This window comes from Myodes glareolus, chromosome 4 (assembly GCF_982192425.1).
Source record: "Myodes glareolus chromosome 4, mMyoGla1.1, whole genome shotgun sequence".
Lineage (NCBI taxonomy): Eukaryota > Metazoa > Chordata > Mammalia > Rodentia > Cricetidae > Myodes > Myodes glareolus.
Window position 1 is genome coordinate 12919404 of NC_142029.1, and position 21894 is coordinate 12941297.

At 40.0% G+C, this 21894-nt stretch overlaps 1 protein-coding gene across 1 annotated transcript in view; it reads right to left on the reverse strand.

The window, feature by feature from the left end:
- Trank1 (tetratricopeptide repeat and ankyrin repeat containing 1) overlaps window positions 1-21894 on the reverse strand; it is an 83500-nt gene that overhangs the window by 58713 nt on the left and 2893 nt on the right. The window contains exon 2 of the mRNA XM_087905108.1: window positions 14195-14261. Coding sequence (XP_087761234.1) covers window positions 14195-14261 — 67 coding nt within the window. The remainder of the gene's footprint in view (window positions 1-14194; window positions 14262-21894) is intronic.

The window sequence follows — 21894 nt, forward strand, 5'->3', positions numbered from 1 at the left end:
CATAAACAGTATCAAAATGAGAGTGTAAGAGTTTAGCTGAACGCCACTGCAGATGTTTCTCTGATATTCACATGTACAGTGACACCTGTAGCTTTGGGATGTTTTCACAGAAACCTACAGAGAGCACTAGGTAGGTGCTGCATGGGCAAACACTGGAGTCTGTCCCACTCTGCACTGCCTCTATGCACCATGTCAAAAGGAGAGAGGGTGACTACAGTAGTGACCGCAACCTCAGACAAAAATCTTTCCAAAGGCGACTAGGCGCCTTCCAAGACCATGATGAGAAGACTCTTTGGCTTTTTATTAAAAAAAAATAATAAATTGATAGATAATACAAATATTTTGTGGGGCTGGAGAGTCAATACCAACATGGCAGCTCATGACTGTCTGTAATTCCAGTCCTGTGTGATCTCACACCTTCTTCTGGCTTCCTCTGGCATGGCAGACACAGTATGATGTGCAGACATACATAAAAGCAAAACACCCATACACATAAAAATAAATACATCTTTTTAAAACATTTATCAACTAGTTTTTTGGACAAAAGAAATATTTTGGGTATGAGTACTCTGAACTGATTTGATCTTCCTCCCCTGTGAGACAGTCTGAATTCCATTGTCTTTGTGTGTCATTTGTCATAGAATGAGTTCAGTCCATAGGGAAGAACACAGGAGTAGGTCTAGACTAGCCTGCTCCAGCTATCCATGCAGACTAGGTGTTCTTTGGTTTCCATCAAGCCAGTGTCTATTTAGAAAATAACTTTATTGTGGATCCCTGAAACAACAATGGAAACTGGATGAGGTCACCTTCTCACCTTCACGTACGCCATACAAGTTTGGCTTTGTGACCAAAACTACATAGTCAGTCTCTCTCTCTCTCTCTCTCTCTCTCTCTCTCTCTCTCTCTCTCTCTCTCTCTCCCTGCCATACAAGAGTCAGAGGTGTTAGCCTATGTTTTCTCAACAAGTCTAAAAGCTGGGAATTCAGGATCTCAAAGACATTAAGCAGAATTCTGCTCTCAGAGGAGCTTGTCTTAACTAAGAGATTCCACTCCAGTAGGCATGTCTATTGTCCTGACTTTCGTTAGCCTTGTTAGTGCTGGGAAAGTCTCAGATCAGAATCACAGAATCACTTGTCATATGTCACGTGTGGTCAGAGACATTTGCACATAACCTTTAACCACTTACTGTCCTAGTCTATTCTGAGAGTAAATTTTGGATGGTAGTTGACACAGCTTCTACAGCTTCAGGAACACCTCTGGCTTCTCTGATCCAGCTACCACACTAACTTCAACTCCTGTTGGCAGCCTGTTTGTAACAATTAATCTGTTTAGCTTTGGTTTCGAGTCCTATATACCCCGACTTATAATTCTCTTTACATTTAATTATGCCTGTTCCAATGCAAAAATGTTACATGCTAATGAAAAGTTCTCAGTGGACTGTGGCCAGCATGGCCAAATGTTCTAAGCCCTGCTGTCCACTGCCATGTGAACTTAAGGATAAAGGGGGAAGTAGAGGTGGTGAAAGAGAGGAAAGCCCTTCGGCTCTTCTCAGTCAAATCTTACATCTTTCAGATGTACTTTTAAAACCCATCCTACACTCCTTTCTCAGTCAATTCTTCTTAGTCCAGAAGAAAAAAGACTGAAATTGTTCTGAACTGTTCACAGGACCCCTCAGTTCAGACACCCTTGTAACACTTTCCTCTCCTGCTGACAGCTCCTGATTTGCTCTTCTATTGTTTGATTTTTGGTTTGGGTTTGGTTTGATTTTTCGAGAAATGGTTTTTCTGTGTAGCCCTGGTTGTTCTGGAACTAACTCTGTAGACCAGGTTGGCCTTGAACTCACAGAAATCTGCCTGCCTCTGCCTTAAGAGTACTGGAATTAAAGGTGTGCGCCACCACCGCCCAGCTGACTTGCTCTTCGCGAATCTTTCTGACTTGTTACCTCTAAAGAGAAACATGGGTTACCTGGCCTTTGCATACAGACCAATTGAAGGTCTGGAGCCCCCAGAATGTGGATGAACAAAAATCTGAGTTACAAGCACGTTTTCAGTAGCAGAGGATGCACCCTTGCTCCAGGTGTGGAAACCCAGCTTACTGTTTGTTTTGGTTTTGTGTGTGGCTTGGAGTTTGAGTCATCTGCTTGGTTATGCCTTTGGTTAATATTTACAGCACTACATTAACTTTTGTTCACCTTTTTCTCCAGAGCTGAAACGGATCTGAAATATCCAAAAAAAAGAAGGAAACAAATTATTTAACACATTTCAAAGACAAGCCACTGAAATCCAAATCTAGTAAAGAGAAAAACATTTTAATTTTCATCTTATCTATACGTCACTCCACACAATGGAAAATCCAATACACCTGACTGGGAACTTAGACCTCACTATCACTCATGCTTTAACACAGGATGTAAAGAGAATTAAAAGTAGCTGAATTTGTCTCACAATCTGTCCTGAACAGACCTCTAAAAACTCCATGAAGTCTGTCTCTTGATCTCAGACTAGAAGAAGCCTGGAAGGAATGATGATATTCTATAGTTGCACAAGTTCCTTCCTTTGGTTATAAGACTACTGAAACAATGGTCACCAAGAAATTAGAATTTCCCCAGGAGTCTCTCCCTGGGAGGAGATGGTTGACATCTGGTGTCAGCCAGAGAGGGAACTTGTCTCTACGAAAAAAATTACACACACTTCTGACAATATCCACACCGCCTGACAGAAAGGGACCAGAGTCAAAACAATGATCAATCAATGAAGGGTCTGCTGATAACTTGGCTATAACTGCAGAACTAAGCATATCTCTAGTCCTCTACATAAACCACCAGCAACACAGGTAGAGGCAATAATGTCTGTGGATACTTTAAAAATAAAAAATAGAAATAGATATATATAAAGGGTATTAAAAATGACACTGCCTGCCCTAAAAGAAAAAAAGCAGAATATTTAACCAGTGTTTTTCCTGGATATTTAATCTGTATGAGTACTTCCAAAACCTTCTTGGTAAAAACATACTTTTTCTCTCTGATCTTAAGGTATAAAATGTCCAGTCCCACCTAAGAAACTTTCAAAATGAAAATCTCAATGATTCTCAGGAGAGAAAAAGGGCTAAAAATATTTGTGGTCCACCTCATTTAAAACCTGACAAGAGTTGATTATTTGTTGGGTTTTGTTTTTCAACTTTACTTTTATATGGATAAGTGCTTTGCCTTTGTGTATGTCCATGCACTATGTATACACAGGGCCCACAGAGGCTAGAAGAAGGCATCAGATCCCCTGAGACTGGAGTTATAGACAGTTGTGAGCTGTCACATGGGCGCTGGGAATTGAACTCAGGTTCTCTGGTAGAGCAGCCAGTGTTCTTAACCACTGAACCCATCTCTCCACTTCCTGATAATGAGATTTTTTAAGGTTTTTTTTTTTAATTTTTATGGTCAATTCAATTTAACTGAAAGTTGACACTCAGTAAGGTCATCTTACCATAGGGAAGCCTGCATACTTGTGTTTACCATTAACTGTTCAAAATAGCCACATTATGGAATCTGCCGAAGTGACAATTGATAGATGAATGAATAAAGAAAATGTGCTGCAGAGGCTACAGCGATGTCTCAATGGTTAAGAGCACTGGTTGCTCTTCCAGACAACTTGTGTTTAAACACACATAGTGTACATACATGCAGACAAAACATCCATACATATAAAATGAAAATAAGTCTATTTTAAAGTAAACAAATTTTATCTACTGATAAATCAACAACTGTGTGAGATATGTACAATGTAATGCTAGACTTTAAAAAAGAAGAAATTATGACATAGTCTATACCACAGATGAACCTTGAAGACAATATGTTGATAAAATAAACCAGACACAAAGAGACATGCAATGTATGATTTCACTTCTCTAGGGTACCACTGTAGTCAAATTCATAGACACGGAGAGTAAAATGAAGTTGCTTGGAGTGGGAAAAAGGAGAAAGGGAGAGTTGTTAGGGATGTGGAGGTTCAGTTTTACAAGTAGAAACATTCTAGATCAGCTGAACAAGATGAATATAATTGAGATCCTGTCTCAAAATTGAAAGGTAAGATGATAAACTTGCGGTGCACGTGTGTGTGTGTGTGTGGCAGTGCTAGTGATCAAACCCGGGCACTGAACAAGTTAAGCACTCTATCACTGAGCTTGCAGCTCCAGCACTTTGTACTCTGGAACAAGGTCTTGCTTTGTAACTTAGATCCTTCAGCTGTGGATCCCCCTAAGCTCCATCTTCTGAATGCTGGGGTTATAGAATGTGCTGCCATACCCCATTGCTTTGCATTTAGTTTTTGTTTGTTTTTTTAATAAAAAAATAAAACTGAGGTTCAAAGGAAATACAGGTAATGACATTTTATTTGCATTTTGATAAGCAAAGCTTGCCTGAAGATCAGAGAGTAAAACAGCCCCACTGGTCAGCCTTACAGACCAGGCAGTGGTAACATACACCTTTAATCCTAGTAGCCACGCTAGTTGCCATAGAAACCGGGTGGTACATGCCTTTAATCCCATACCTAGAGAGGATTATAAAACGGGAGGATCTCAGACACAGTCTCATTCTGAGATTCCTGGAAGCAGAATCGCCATTTTGGACTGAGATAGAGGTAAGAGCCAGTGGCTGGCTGCTTTTACTTTTCGGATCTTCAAGTTGAACCCCAATTTCTCTATCTGAGTTTTTATTAATTGTGCTTCAAATACAAGTGCGGTATTAAAGAGTATTTTCTTGACTTGTATTTTTACTTAAAAAGTGTTTATTTCCTCATGTACACTATGCTATGCCAAGATACCCAGAAGCTGACAGGATACCAAGCCTCCCCCATCTCTGGTAGTGCTAAATGGCATGCACCCCAGGAAAGAAAGGGCAGGAAGACACTAATTGTTTTGGAGTCATGCTGGGGTCCTGCCCAACTGACAAGACAGCAGCTAAAACCTATCCTGTGGCAGGGATTACATGTTACGGCTTACAGTACCCAACATTTACCTCCTGTGATCATGAAAATGAGCACATTAATAAGTGTATATTATCATCAGATAATATATATCAACAATTATGAGGTTTTTATAAATACTTTGTACATGTCTTTCAATAGAGAAGTCCACATTCTAGAAAATAGAATCACTGGTCATAGGGGAGAATGCACTGTTTAGCGTCAGTAATAATTTACATTGGTATAAATTTTTCTTTGTTGATATAAGTTTAAGGTCAATCTTGTTATATGTATATGTATTTCTGATATTGATTAAGGTGTTGTGATTGTGTAGTTCATTTAAAAATGTAAGGTATAATTAGGAAATATAGGTTGTTAATGGATAATCATCAATAATAGTCAAGCTTGTAGTCATGTTAGTTAGATTTTCTAGATATACAGAAATATATTTCAGTTAGATAGGCATTCTTCATATCTTTCAAAGACTACAGAATATGGCATTTAATGTTTTAATAACTTAGGGCTTTTCATGACAATGAGACACATCTGCTCCTGGCAGCACCAGCTACTTCAAGAGGAAGATGGGCATCAAAGAGACTCCTTATGGAGTTGGTTAGCCATTTGGGCAAAAAACTGCTCTTTCCTGGACTGTTGCATAAACTGGACACAAAGAACCCACAGAGAGAGGACTGCTGAACTTGCCTAAAGGTGAGATGGTCCTTCAGGGTTCCTGTTTCATGAAAGAGTCTGCAAGACATTCTACAGGATATAAAAGAAACTGACTGAACTGTCTTTAAAATTTCCTGCTTCATAAAAATGTCTGCTGGATAATATGGGCCTGTAGGCTAAAGATGGATGCCGCAATGGTACAAAAAAACTTTGGGTAACTGTACAGGCAGCAAGATGTCTCTGTCATTTCTAGAGTTTTGGAAGTTGCTTACTTCTCATTTACTTATGTAATAATATATCCTTCTGAAGTCTTTGATGGAGTTGAAAAATAAATAGATAGTTATAGTTATTGTTTTCCTTTGTTATGATAAAAGATAAAATCAATATAAATATTGTAACTATTTCTTGCTTGATAAGTTCTGTTATATATAATTTTACTATGTTAAAACGAAAGCCTTTCTTTTTTGTTTAAACAGAAAAAGGGAAAATGGTATAGGAAGGTCTTCTTTCTATGTGTTGCTTTCATTGGTTTAATAAAGAAAACTGCCTTGGCCTTTTGATAGGACAGCCCTTAGATGGGCATGATACACAAAACAGAATTCTTGGAGAAAGAAGACAGTGTGACAGACGCCATGGCTCTCCTCTCTGAGATGGACGCTGGTTAGACTCATACCAGTAAGTCACAGTCAAGTAGTGATACAGATTATTAAAAATGGGTTAAACTAATATGTGAGAGTTAGCCAATAAGGGGCTGGATATAATGGGACAGACAGTATTTAAATTAATACAATTTCTGTGTAGTTATTTCAGGGGTTAAGCTAGCCGGGTGGTGGGATGCAGTCCGCCTCTCCCTCGTACAACAAAATACTGCCTGTTTTCCAAATTGACTCAATCTAGGCTCTCAATAGAAGAATATTAGAAACATAAATCACCAAAAACTTTTTGATGCTAGGTATTATCGGTCTTTTTAATTTAACCCAGGTGGTATCCTGCGGTTTAAACAGCCTTTCTCTGGTGACTAATCCTGTGAGTCTCTTCCTGAGTTACTGATTATATGGGTCTCACCTTTTGAAGTTCCTAACTGACCCAACCATCAGGCCATGATGGGTTCTTGTTTTTTTTATTGTTGTTGTTAAGAGTTTTGAATAGGAACACGTCTTTGGTTGTGTTGTTTTCAATAAATGATTACTAGATAACAGTATATCAGACCTGTGTTAGTTAATTTTGTTAGCAAGTAGTATCACTGCTGCAGCTGTGAGGAGAGTGGGGCCTGGACAGGAACTTGACATCTGTCATTCATACAAGCACTAAGCAGCTCAGGGAATAAATTTTCTAAAGACACCTATTACTAGTCAGTGGTTTAGGGGATCTCATTAGATTCTATTTTGTTAGAAAGAATAGTGCCGGGATGGTTTTGTAATTAAAAACTAAAAATAGATCAAACTTTTATGGCAGAAATATGATGGTTGAAGCTTAATAACAATGATGTTTGGAACTTAGGAAGCTGACCTCTCCATTTGGCTGGAATGAGCCATTCTTGTGCTCTTTAAAGTAGCTACTCTTAACTAAGCCCAATTTTCCTTCTATTATCTACTTCCACTGCCAAGTCCCTTGGCATTAAGAGAAGCTGGCTCTACTCTAGTTGCCAAGGGTTTGATGAGCAAATTGTATTTCCCTGCCAGAGATTGGTTCAGTACTGAATGTAGATTTTTTTTTGAAGGACTAAAGAGATGTTTTTAGAAGGACTCTGAGACAATAGGGGGATTCTTTCTTGCAGGGGGAAGAGTAATGTGTATACATGTTCATGTGCACAGGAGTGGGTATACATGCAAGCATGTGTCAGAGGAAAATCTTGGGTGTTGTTCCTTAGATACTGTCTACCTTGTTTATTTTATTTCTTTACAACACGACCTCTTATTGTCAGGAGTCTTACAAAATTAGTTGGACTAGCTGGCCAGCAAGCTACATGGATCCATCCATCTCTGCCTCCTTATGGCTGGGGTTACAAGCATGCAGCACTGGGTCTGGACTTTTTACATAGATTTTGGGAATGGGTTGTAACATGAGGGGGGCTGGCTTGTTGGGGTATCTGTTCCTGCCCGGTACCCCACAACCGGCAAGTCCCAGAGAAAATCAATCACACAGAGATCTCTATAAATTATAAAAGTTGATTGGCCCATTAGGTCAGGCTACTTATTAGTTCTTATGACTTATCTTAACCCATTATTCTGATCTATGTTAGCCATACGACTCAGTACCTTTCTCAGCGTGGCAGCTCACATGTTGCCTCTTCGGTGATCTGGGCAGGAACAGCGGAGGGACTTCCTCCTTCCTAGCCTTCTTCTCTCCTGTTTTCATCGCCCCGCCTATACTTCCTGTCTGGTTGACCCACCTATACTTCCTGCCTGGCCAATCAGCGTTTTATTAAAATACATGATTGACAGAATGCAGACAATTCTCCAGCACCAATGGGTCCCATATCTAATGCCTGCACCTCAAGCATTTCTCCTCCTAAGGCAATATAGTTCTCAACCTTCCTAATACCGTGACCCTTTAATACAATTCCTCATGTTATAATGACCCCAACCATAAAATTATTGCTACTTCATAACTATAACTTTGCTACTGTTATGTAGCACAATATAAATATCTGACATGCAGGATATCTGATATGTGATTCCTGTAAAACGGTGCTTTGGCCCAGAGGTCGTGACCCACAGTTTGAGAACTACTGCACTGAGCCATCTCCCCAGTCCTGCAGCAGGATCTTTTTTAAAAACACTTTTCAAAGTTTCAAAAGAGAAGCTGCCTGCTGCTTTGAGCAATGAGAAAGTAAGACTATGAGCCTAAGTACTGAGATGTGTAGACGTGTGGCCCCATGTCCTTCTGCACTAAGCAAAAAGTCAAAGCTCAAAAGAAGAGGACAGAGTCCAGAGAATCACAGGACAGTTGGTGGGAGACACAGGTCTGATGAATGGAGGAATTCTGGGCGCATATTTATGAGTGTGCACCAGTTAGGATGCATCCCCAGAACATATGATAGTGTTTGAACGAAGAGGGGTAATTTTCTCACATAACCAGAAGTTAGATAGGAAGAGCACAACTCCTCATCTTCTGTGACAGCATCTGTCTTTGTGTGTGCCATCACACTTATCCTCTCCAGTATGAAGAAGATCACTGAAACTCCAGGCATTATCCTAAAGGCAGGAAGGAAGAGGGGGACGAGAAGAGCTACCTGGCTCTGTCACCACTCAATGCTTGTAAATGAGTAGAACTTTCCCAGAGTCCCCTAGGTAGACCTCCTGAGTCCCACTGGTGAGAAATGGGAGCAGAAGTAGGGAGGAGGTCAGTATCTGGCTCTCTAATGACAGCTATTCAAATAGAAGCTTGACAGGAGCTGTAGGGTTTCCAACAGCAAAGTGTCTCCAAATAAGCCAATGTCCTTACTGCCTAGCTATTTCTTATAGTTAATAGCACAGTGGCTTTGCTCTGACTACTGCCATTCTATCTAGCTTCCATGCTGTTCTAAGAACAGCTTGTCCAATATGGCACCACTAGCCAAATATAGATACAATCAAAGCACCCATTATTTTTAAGATGTAATTTTAATATGTGATGAGTGTTTGACTGCATGTTCATATGAGCCTGGAGCCCAAGATCAGAAAAAAAAGTATTGGATTCCCTGGAACTGGAATTAAAGGTGGGTATGAATTGTCATGTGGGTGTAAGGAATCCAACCCAGGTCTTCTGCTAGAGCAACAAGCACTCTTAATGTCTGGGCCATCTCTCCAGCATAAAGTTCCCATTCTCCAATCACCCTAACCACATCTCAAACGTTCCATGGCTACATAGTTAGTGGCTACTGCTTTTTTTTTTTAAAGAGTGGTTCTAAACTGTTTCCATCATAGCAAAAAGTTCTACTGGGGAATGCAGTTCTAAGCAAAACTACAGGAGAAACATCAAAATATTGTTTTACTCAGTGAAAAATTTAGTCACTCCCTATAAGACAAATGTATGAACATCCAGGGCTGGATATTTCTGTGGTCTCTGACCTTCCTGTTGTCATTTTGAGCATCATGCTTCTTTCCATTCTGACCATACCTTAATGTACAAGTAATACCTGTGATCACTGGCTAAGTTCTCTTGAAATAAATGTGGGGTCCTAGGTTGTGCTGAGCACCCTTAGCCCACAGCTCCTAGACACTCTCTCTGTACCCAGAGCATGACAGCTAGAAGTTATTGTCTACCCTACAGCTTCTCCAAACCACTAAGTTTCTGTTCTACCCAATTTCCTTTAAAAGATGAGCAATGACTGGCAAACCAAACTGCAACTCAATAAAACCACTGTTGACGTTGCAAAGCAAACATGAAGAAAATGATCTAACATGATTTCATGAAATGTTTATTTGTTTGTTTGTGAGTAGAATGGGAAAAGGCTAACATTTTACTGGTTTGTTCCAGACTTGGCTTGTTGCTGTGCAGAATTTTCAATACAGTCAATTTTTAGATCCTAAATGTCCCTGACACTCAGACTAGGACTTGACTCACCTCAGACTGACTCACTCTTGTCCCTTGGCTAAGCAGTACTTCAAAATATGGTTTTCATTAAATTTCAGATTACAAATGGAACAGCTCACCCTCTGAGAAAAGCAAAAGCAGGACTCCTAGGGAGGTTAATTAACTTGACACTGCTGTATGACTTGGTGTTTACAAGCTGGAATTAACAGAGGACTAAAATAACTTGTATCTGTCAGCCTGGGGAAAGAGATTTTGAAAGAAAAACTAGAATAACAATATACTAAATTTAGTAAACATATACATGTAATTCTTACAGGAACTTTTAAAGAGAACTTTATTACATATCTATGAACACCCTTAAATTTACAAGACTGATTTACAGGAAAAGTAAAATAAATTTTACACACTTATTACAGTCTACACTTTTACAATTAGCCCGCATTTCTGTCTGTGAAAATTTGCGATTATAAAATGTCAGATAATTTTATTAATGATTATAATTCAACAAAATTTGATTTAAAATTTAATTACACTTATTTATCTATGGTGGGCTGTGCTTTGGCACATGCATGGAGGTCAGAGGATAACTTGCAAGAGTTGGTTTTCTTCTTTTACCATGTGCTTCCAGGGATAAACTCATCAAGCTTGACAGTGCCCTTACCTGCTGAGTCATCTCACAAACCCCAACTGATTTTTTTAACTTTTACAAAGATGTAAAAAGAAATTAATGAAATATATCTCAAGTCCATCTAAGAGGTTAAATAAGCCAGAGTAGCTAAGATATTCTTAATAGAAGAAATGCTAAGTGAAAAATATTCTTTCGCATTTTTAAATGTTTGTAGAAACTTACCTACATCTTTTGAAGTGGTGCTAACATGTAAAAGAATAAGCATGTGAATGAAACAGCACATAATATCCAGAAATAAATATATGACATCACATAGTTCCCTGTGGGTAAAGGTAGCTCTTAAATAAACTGAGAAGGAGTGAATCACGACTTGGTACAGCGTGGAAAAGAAATTTCCCCTTCACACTCTGTGGTAGGCCAAATAATGGATGCTCCAAAAATGTCCACCCCCTTGTCACCAGACCAGCACCTGTGACTACACAACACCACCGAAGAAACTTTATAGATCTATTTTTGTGCACTCAAGACAGGACTATTCCCTGTGCATGTGGATGAGCCTTATCTAGTCACAAGATCTGCAAAAACAGAGAAGTCTGTAGCTGTAGTAGTAGAGACAATAAAGGACAAGAAAGAGAGAGCAGCTTGAAGCCTGAAAGTGCTGGCTCCACTACGGCAGGATCACAGGAAATAGATTCCCAGGGACTGAAGAGATGGTTCAGAGGTTAAGGGCACTGTCTGCTCTTGCAGATTCAGTTCCCAGAACCAACATAGTATCTCATAACCATCTGTCTGTAACTCTGGATCCCAGGGAAACCTGGCGACCTGTTCTGGACTCCATGGCACTAACCATGGCACAGACCAATACTCAGACCCAGAATTTTTTAATAGAGTAATGAAATAACCTCCCAGGTGATAAAAAGAACGTGGAAGTTTAGGTCTATGGACACAAGGAACAAATAGATGCTGCCAACAAAGTGATGGAGTTCAGAAAAAGCTGAGTAAGCTTTCTAGAACGAGGATGGCTGGCTACACAGGTGCACAAGTTTGCTAAAGTTCCTTCAGTCAGTATCCGTGACTGCATCAGTTGTCCCATCTCTTCAGATTGTCTTCAGTGCTCTAGGAGACATCTGTTGATATCGAGGTGATGCATACATACAGTTTCAATCTGGGGCCTACCTCAACGCCCAACAAGGAGTGTTTGTTTAACAAACTAAAGAATAGTTTTGTCTCCGACAAAAGTCACTTAGAGGAGAACAGGTTTCTTTTAGCTCACAGCTCACAATATATAGTCCATCCTGGCAGGAAACTCAAGGCCCCAAGAACTCAGGGCAGCTGGCCACACTGCTTACTTGGCACCCACCACAATAAGGAAACAGACGGTAATGAATGCATGCTGCTGTTCAGTTCCCTTTCTCCACTAACACAGTCCAGGATCTCACCTGTGGACATGGTGCCACCCACAGTGAACAGATCTGCAGCCTCAGCTAAAGTAACAAGATAATCCCCACAGGCATGCCCAGAAGCTCATCTCCCATCTCCCAAATTCTGTCGTTGACAATTAACATTAGCCACCACACTCGCCTCCCAACATACTATACAATATGCTTTACAAAAATATTTTAGATGATATGTTTATGCTGATACGGAATCATTTTCAAAATAAATTTGAAGAAAGCAGGTACAGAATACTGTGTGTATTATGCTCCCTTTTCTGATAAAATAAACAATACATAAATAATAAGTAGACAACTGTTGGATAATAATAAAAAATATGCATTTGCTTATATAAACATAAATAATTTTGGCTCAGTCAGTAGAATGTTTACAATACAAGCATGACAAACTAAGTTCAGACTCCTGACACCTCCATAAAAGAGCTGGGGACAGTTCCATAACCACAGTTACCACAGTGTCCGTAACCCTAGCACTGGGGAGCTGGAGACAGGTAGATCCCTAGAACTCATTGGTTAGAAAGTCCAGCTGAATAGTGATCAGTGTTCAAGGAGACAGTGATCAAGGAAGACACGCAATGTCAACTGCAGCCTCCAATACATGTGCACACGTGCACACACATACACATAACACAAAATTAACTAACTCAGAAGTAAAATTACTTAACTTTACTGGAGACAGGGAAAAAAGTAGAGGAAGGAGATTCATCTTCAAAACCTTTTTATGTTTTTACAGATTCCTCCTGAATTACCAGAATTTACAACAGTTTTAGTGCAGAAAAAAATAGGTAGTCTTCCCTCACATTTGAGAAGGGGACTCTAACCGCACTAAAAGCCAAAACCCTAAGGAAAGTGACAGACATGAGTCCACAAAAACCACAGCTCCTGTTCATCAAAGGGCCATAAAGTAGTTGACGGCACTGAGGTCAGCAAGGGTGTGGCAGTCATTCTCACCTACACTGGTGACCAGATAAAGCATCAGTCAACAGAAACATTCAGTGTTCACACGGGAAGCATAGCTTTCAGCTGCTGGGAATTTGTTCTTCAAATATGTTTTATTCACTGTATGATTCCCTGTAAAAGCAAAACCATTCAAATGCAAAGTTCAACAGATAAATTTATGTAAAGTGTGATACATCTTAAAGTAGAATGATACTAAGATATTTAAAAATAAGAGGTACATCTATATAAAGTGTAAAAACTGTCAAAATATGCCATTAAAGTTGAATAAAGCAAATTGAAGGGCAATTTGTACAGTAACTTATATAACAAGTGAGAGAACTTAAGGGTGAGGGTGTGTGTGTGTGTGTGTGTTCGTGTACAAGGACATTTAAGAAATAATAAAATGGGGCTGGAGAGGCTGATCCGTGGTTAAGAGTTCATACCGTTCTTTCAGAGGACCTGAGCCCATTTCCCATCATCCACAATGGGACGTTCACAACCTCCTTCAAGTTCAACTCCAGGAAATCAGACACACTCTTCTAATTTCCACAGGCACTGCACTAATGTGCACATATTTACACATTCACACACACACACATGCATGCATAGTTAAAAATTAAATAAAAAAATCAAAGTAGTGGTCTTCAGGAAGGAGATCTAGCAATGGGGCGGGTGTTCCTGGACTGTGAGAAATCAAGCTTCTGTTAAGACCCTCGTTCTTGCTGCTTTAGGAAGTGAACTGACATCTTGCTAAATAAATCACAGAAAAGGCTTAATAAATGATGGTTAGACTCCAACTGCTACAGCCCACAAAGCCTCTGAATGTTCCCCAGACTGGCACTCTTTTCTGGTCACTACTTTTATGAGAGTAACCCAAAGCAGCTGCAGGACGACAGGAAAATGTGCTGCATACTTCCTACCTGACAGCCCCGTGCTAAAGCATTCGCGGCCATTTTCCAGGAAACATGACTGAAGAAAGTCAATACAGGAGATATACAGTTATTCCAATTTGACAGGTCAAGGAACAGGCTTACACAAGAAGGAAGCCTCCTTGAAGAGTACAAGCTCAAGTCTGAAACCAAAATCTGTGCTCAGGATCTCCTGGCAAGACAAGAAATACAAAGAGTGACAGAGACAAGAAAAACATAAACAATGAATTTCAATGTTAAATGTAAATCCTCAAAAAAAAAAAAAACCCAAACAGAGAAAATGCACATCCATACCTATTTCAAGATAACCAAGGAAGTCAGGCATGGGCCAGGTTACACGGTATGTTCATCCACACTCGCACAGACACACAAGGCTGATTCCCAGAGCCCTTGCAGTTTACACACAGGCTGGCATAGTATAAACTATTAATGTCTTGACGACTACTTCTAACAAACGGTGCTATATCCTCGAATCTTCCTTTCTCCCTCCGGATGCCTCTCATCCTGCCTGCTTGAACTCCTCTTCCCCATCTAGACATGGCTTAAAACTGACTTCCAGTTTTTCTTCTCGGGAGGGCAGAGAGTTATAATCTGAGAGCTTGCTCACATCTCCACTCATCTATTCTAACAGGTCTGCCCAGCAGGACGTATATTCTATCACTATTAGCAAAGCTTATCAATTTATACCTTTATTAGCTCAAACCAGAGCCATCAAGTATCTCTGAGGATCAGAACTAACTCAAATAAAAAAAAAGTAAGTTTAGAACAAATAAAAAGAAATATGTCAGTACAGTACTAGTCAGTGTGCTAAGGCTTACACGGGCTCTGGCTATTAGCAATGTGTGTGCCCCCCAGGCAGGGTGGGCCCTGAGTATCAGAGAAGGAGTTGGTTCAGGGTTGACCAAAGTTACAAGTTCACTTCACAGTGAATTATAATATCATGTCTGCACATTCTGTGGACAAGAAACTACAAGTAGTCCAGCACACACACGCACGCACGCACACGGGCGCGCACATACACACTGCTAATAGTTTGTTTTGAATTAACTTTCAATCTAGATGTCAATCATGAAAATCCTCCCCTAATATACAGAGAGAATAATGAGGGAATACAGAACCACAGAAACATACCCAAAGGCCTGATCACAGGGGTAAGACTAAACTTTGGCATGATTAGAAGCCTTCATTCCCCTTCTCACAATAATCTGCAGGCTAAAGATGAGGTGGAAGACAAATCTTTGGGTGGTGACTCACTGTCTTCGCAGACTGCAGCTTTCTGAACAAACTGCAAAGTATAGATCAGTTCCTGTGGTCAGTGAAATGGGCTCAGTGGGTAGACACTTGCCACCAAGCCTAACACCTGAGTTTGATCCCTTGGACCCACACAAATAGTGGAAAGAGAAAACCAACTCCAACGAGTTATCATCTGACCTTCATTCACGTTATGGAACATGTGTACCACACCCATACACACACTCACCACACACACACACACACACTATATATATATATATATATATTTTTTCCTGGTTTTTGCTTATGTGATGAGTGGCATGGACATTTGCAAAGGAGAGAGCCCTGGAAAGATGCTGGACCATGAAGGAGAAGCCCCCCTTGCTCACCCCAGTTATATTCAAGTTGCTGAACATTCTTATCAATGAATCAAGATGGCCAGGTAATTCTCTGTGTTTGATGTATTGTGCATCCTTAGTCTTGTTTGTTCCCAACTTTCCTTGTTTCTCAGTCTAGAAATCCTGCCCACTTTCAGTGCTGCCCTCAAGGACAGGAAGACCCAGTGCTCAGCAAATAAGAGTCTACATAAATGGTACTTGACCTTCAAATGCTGATACTGATAAACTCAGATTTGCCTTGAGTACAAGACACACAGTCCCACCAGCTTGCCGGGTTCATGGAGTTTACTTAAGCAGGCTATGGTGTGTGCAGAGTAGGCCACATGTAGGCAAAGGAGAGAGCGAATTCAAGCAAACTGAGCCCAGGGCATCATAGGTAAAGGTCATTTATTCTTCCAGATTTTTAACAAAAGAAGGAAGCAAGGTCATATTCATTTCATACACTATGAGAACAAGAAAAATGTCTAGTCAAGGAAAATGGTCAAGTGCCACAGCTATCAAAAGAACACATTCTTGGTTTCGACACAGTGACATCATTTCTCAGTTACAGAAATACCTGCTTATCTAGTGCAAGGCTCTTTTTTTTTCAACACTTTTCCCAGCTCTGCCTCCACTGTTGATCTCTGGTTATAACTTAAAAGCATTATCTTTGCTAAATGTGTGTGTATGGGTGTGTGTGAATGTGTGTGTGTGCCAATCTTGCATGTAAAAATTTCTTATAAGATTCTGCACTCTTAAAAAAAAAACCTGTTGGAAAAGTGGTCCTTCTGAAGCTAGAGCGCTGACTTCTCATCTCCACTTCCCCATCTATAAAAGCAGAGGGATCAAATGTTCCTCACTGTTATTTAAAAAAAAAATGGCCAGTGAAAGAAAATTAACTTAAATATATATGGTATAAAAGTGCATCTACACACATAAGCTACAAGTTTTATGTATGATATAACTCATTATACATAGCAGAGCACTGTATTAGAAAGTTATGGTCGGGCTGGAAAGATGGCTCAGCCGTTAAAGGCTAGGCTCACAACCAAAATATAAGAAAGTTATGGTCATGTGCACGTTTCAGAACTATCAAGTAAATATTGGGAAAAGAGGAAAACACTAAGCAGGGCCAGAAGTCAGCCTTCAAGCTCCACTTCAGTTCTCAAGTGTCCTCAGAATCTCTCTGCTGCCCTCAAACAGAACACCCGCAGGCTTGATCTTAACAGCTACGAGGAATTTCATCCCAAGAAGCAATGATAAAATAACAAGAGAGCACAGACCATAGAAATGGGTCTTTGATAGTAACCTCGGGAAACAAGAACCAACCAGCAAAATGAAGTTTTAAGAGTTCCATGGGAACAAGGTCTGTTTGTCGTGGTTGGGAAGTTAAGAGAACAGGTGCTTAATATTAGATGCACCCATAACAAGTTATCAACGCCTTCATTATAAAATGACTGTAGTTCTGTGAATAAATCATGACCAGCTTTTTTAAAGGTCAAATACACTTGAAAAATCAAAAAAATCTAAATATAAGTATCATTGTAAAAAAAATTACTATACTGAAGCTCTTGGCTCTATCTTAGGCTCCTCTAAGCATGTAGGCTGATGGAAACAGCTCTGTGCAGTAGGCCCTGGATTTATAAAAATAGACTTAGAAACCCACAGGCCTGTGATAGTGAGATCCAGTTCTGAGTGGACATGCCACATGCCACATACACTCACCCCATTGCTATCTCTTCTAGAGGATTTAAACACCCACAAAAGATACTTGGGCTCAAGAACCCAACCTGGACACCTGAGGGTAAGATGGGAGCTGAGAAACTGACTTACATGGCATGGTACATAAGAATTTGGGCTAATAAAAAATGTATCATACTCCAAAGATGGTAAAAGGCATCAGGGATCACAGAGGTAGAGAAAAGATATCTGGGAAGTGTGGATGAGCAGAGGGGCAACATAGCAGGAAGGGACAAGCTTCACTGGGCTCCAGCTGCATGGGGTCCTACAGAAGACAGGCAGCAAAGGGTTTATCTAGAAAGTGAGCCAGGCAACACGGATGCCACAAGACTGACAGTTCTACCAACAGGACAGACCCAGTTCATACATGAGAAAGTCAGTACCATGGGAGAGAAAGCATCAATCAAGCATGGCAAACCTAGCGATGAAATTGACATTTTGAGAAAAAAATAAAAATGTTAAAAATGTGAGTCTGGATATGACTCAGGTATTAGAAGCACTTGCTGTTCTTGCAGAGGGCCCAAGCACCTCTATTCCCAGCACCTACATAGTGAATCATAACCATCAGTAATTCCCATTCAGGAGGATCTGATGCCCTCTTCTGACCTTTGTTGGCACCAGGCACACACATGATACATACATGCAGAAAAAAGTCATACACATAAAATTAAAACAAAACTAAATCTTAAAAAAGTAAATGTTAGAAATTAAATTTCACTCAATTTTGTATTAAGTAGAAATAGTCTCCAATAGACTAAAAGAGACAAATAGAAGAATATCAGGGATGGAAGACAAGGTCTGGGTTATGCAGTATTCAGACAGAAAGAGAAGAAAACGCACGTAAGCATGACCACAATGCCCAAGAACACACAGAACATTCAATATACTAAGTAAATAGAAGCCATAAACAAACTAGTGTGAATATCCTGACATCAAATAAAGTAGACTGCAAGACATAATTAATCTGAGAGATAAAGGCCATAGCATAAGGAGGAGATAATTCACCAAGATAACAGAATAACTGTAAATATAGTGAGCCTCAAACACTGGCCTTCCAAATTCATAAGACAAATACTAACAGACTTAAAACAGATAAGAACTCAAATTAATAAAATTATAGTTAAAGAGGGATGTATTATAGCAGAAACCAATGAAATTCAAAGGGTCAACAGGAGAGACTTTAAAGTGTTCAACTCTAAAAGACTGAAAGTCTATACAAAATGAATAAATTCCTGGGGACAGACAGATGATTTAGCAAGAAAAAAATTAAGAGAATATAAGCAACTGTGGAATATCTATAGTAATCAGATTCAAGCAATAATAAAGCCCCCCCCAGCAAAGGAAATTCCAAGACTGAACATATTTACTACTGAAGTTTCCCAAATCTTTTTTTTTTTTTCGAGACAGGGTTTCCCTGTAGCTTTGGAGCCTGTCCTGGAACTAGCTCTTGTAGCCCAGGCTGACCTCGAACTCACAGAGATCTGCCTGCCTCTGCCTCCTGAGTGCTGGGATTAATGGCGTGCACCACCACCGCCCAGCAAACTTTTTTTCTTTTTTTTTCTGATTATTGATAACGGACTAGACATTGGTGACACACACGGGAATCGAACTCAATACCTCAAGCAGAGCGAGCAGCGCTCTTAACCTCTGAGCCATCTGTTACAGATGTTATTGCTTCCCAAACCTTTACAAGGCTAATACACCAATGCTCCTCAAACTGCTCCATAAAATGGAAAAAGAAACACTCCCACGCTCATTCTATGAAGCTAGAATTACCTGAATTATAAAAACTAGATTAAAAAATACAAAGAAAACTATGGACCAATTTCCCTGAAAAACATAGATGCATACTTTCTCAATAAAATGTTTGCAAACTGAATCAATACTTCAAGAAAATGACCATGTTGGTTTCATCCCAGAAATGCAAGGATGGTTCAACACACAGAGACCAGTAAGCGTGATACAGCACATAATAAACCTAAGACCAGAAATCATACAATTGCCTCAACCAATGCAAAAAAACACTTCAGATAAAGTTCAGCATCCATTTACGATAAAAGACTCAAAAAAATAAGAATGAGCAGAGTATATAATAAAAGCTATTATAAAACTATACTAAGTGAGGGGAGTTTGAAAACAGTTTCTCTAAAATCTGGAATGATAAAGGGATGTCCATTCTTTCTGCTGTCATTCAACATACTGCTCAAAGTCTTAACTCGAGAGGTATGAAAAAAGAAAGAAAAAAGTCACAAGTAGGAAGGAAGAACCATCTTATTCCTATTTTGAATAACTTGAAAAACTCTGATATCTGACAAATATCCTCAGCAAAGTGGACACAAAATCAACACACCAAACTCAGTAGCTTTTCTACATAACAACAAGTGAACTTGCAAAGAAAAATACCATGAAGGGGGAATCCATTCACAAAGCTTCAAAGCTAAAAAATTAAATACCTAAGAACAAACCGAACCAAGGAGGTAAAAAACCTTTTCAACAAAAACTTTGACACCCTGAAGAAAATACTAGACGATGAGAAGATCTCCCACATTCACAGAAGAGAATGTTGCTGTATTCCTGAAAGCAACCCATAGATTCAAAGCAATTCCCACCTGAGTTCTAACATACTTCACAGAAATGAAAAAAAAAAACTTCAAAGGTCTATATGAAACACAAAAGACCCTAGAGAGCCAGAGCAATCATTAGTAGAATGAACAATGACGTAAGGATTATCACAATACCTGAGTTCAAATAATATTACACAGAAAATGTAACAAATACAATAAACTGGCCCAAAACAGACACACAGACCAACTTACTAGAATAGGAAACTCGTAAATCAACGTACACAGTATAGCCACCTAATTTTTGACAAACACGTCAAAATGTGCATTAGAAACAAAGGTTTTCCAAAGGTGCTGGGAAAATTGTTTATTCACATGTAGTACATGAAACTAGACCACTAACAGTTAATATAAGCCTTGACACTCTGAAAGGCAAGACTTTCTGAGAAGAGCGTCAATATCTGAGGAAATAATTGCATTAAATGACAAACAGGATTGCATGAAATTATAATGCATCTGCCCAGCAAAGGAAACAATCAGCAGAGTGAAATAGGAGAAAATCCTCACGAACCATACAAATCTGAGAAGGAATTAGTATCTCTAGAAATCAGTAACAACTGTTTTCATTTTTTGTGTCTGTTTTGTCATACATACATACATACATACACATGAATGTGCACAGCATGCATGATTAGTGCCCAAGGAGTCCAGAAGAGGGCGTCAAAAGCCCTGAAACTGGAGTTACCGAAGAACTATGCCTTCGACATTCTTTTTTTTAAATTTATTTATTTGTTTATAAAAATTACCACTTCCTCCCCTCCTCCCCATACCCTTCCATTCCCCCCACTCCCTCTCCTTCCCCCACCACTCCCTCTCCTCCTCCCTCTCCAGTCCAAAGAGCAGTCAGGGTTTCCTACCCTGTGGAAAGTTCAAGTTCCTCCCACCTCCCTCCAGGTCTAGGAAGGTGAACATTCAAACAGACTAGGATCCCAAACAGCCAGTACATGCAGACGAAACAAGACCCAGTGCCATTGTAAATGGCTTCTCAGTCAGCTCCCATGTCAGCCACATTCAGAGAATCCGGTTTGATCACATGCTTGCTCAGTCCCAGTCCAGCTGGCCTTGGTGAGCTCTCATTCGATCAGTCCCCTTGTATTAGTGGGTGAACGCACCCCTCGCAGTCCTGATTTCCTTTTTCCTGTTCTCCCTCCTTCTGCTTCTCATTTGGACCTTGGGGGGCTCAGTCCAGTGCTCCAATGTGGGTCTCCGTCTCTATCGCCATCCATCGTCGGATGAAGGTTCCCTCTGGTCCTGCCTATCTTGCTCACGTTTTACTCAGCGGTAAAAAAACAATGACATCTTGAATTTTGCATGCAAATGGATGGAAATGGAAAATGCTTTACTGAGTGAGGTAACCCAGACCCCAAAAGAGGAATATGGTATGTACTCACTCATAAGTGGATTCTAGCCATAGTTAAAGGTCTTTGAGCCTATAATTCGTTATCCTAGAGAAGCTAAATAAGAAGGTGAACCTGAAGAAAATCATATAGTTATCCTCCTAGATATTGGAAGTAGTCAAGACTGCAAGGCAAACTTGGGTGTACGGGGGGTTGTGGAGAGGGTGGAAGTAAGGGGAGATGGTTAGAGAGAAGGGAGAGGGGAAGGATTGAGGATGGCGTGGGGGAATGAAATGGGGGGGAGGAAGGATGGATATGGGAGCAGGCAAGTATATATCTCAACTAAGGGAGCCATTTTAGGGTTGGCAAGAGACTTGTTTCTGGAGGGGTTCTCAGGCCCAAGGAGAGGTCCCCAGATTCTTCCCTGGGCAGCAGAGGAGAGGGTGCCTGAACTGGCCTTGGCCCAGAACCATACTGATGAATATTTTGCATATCAC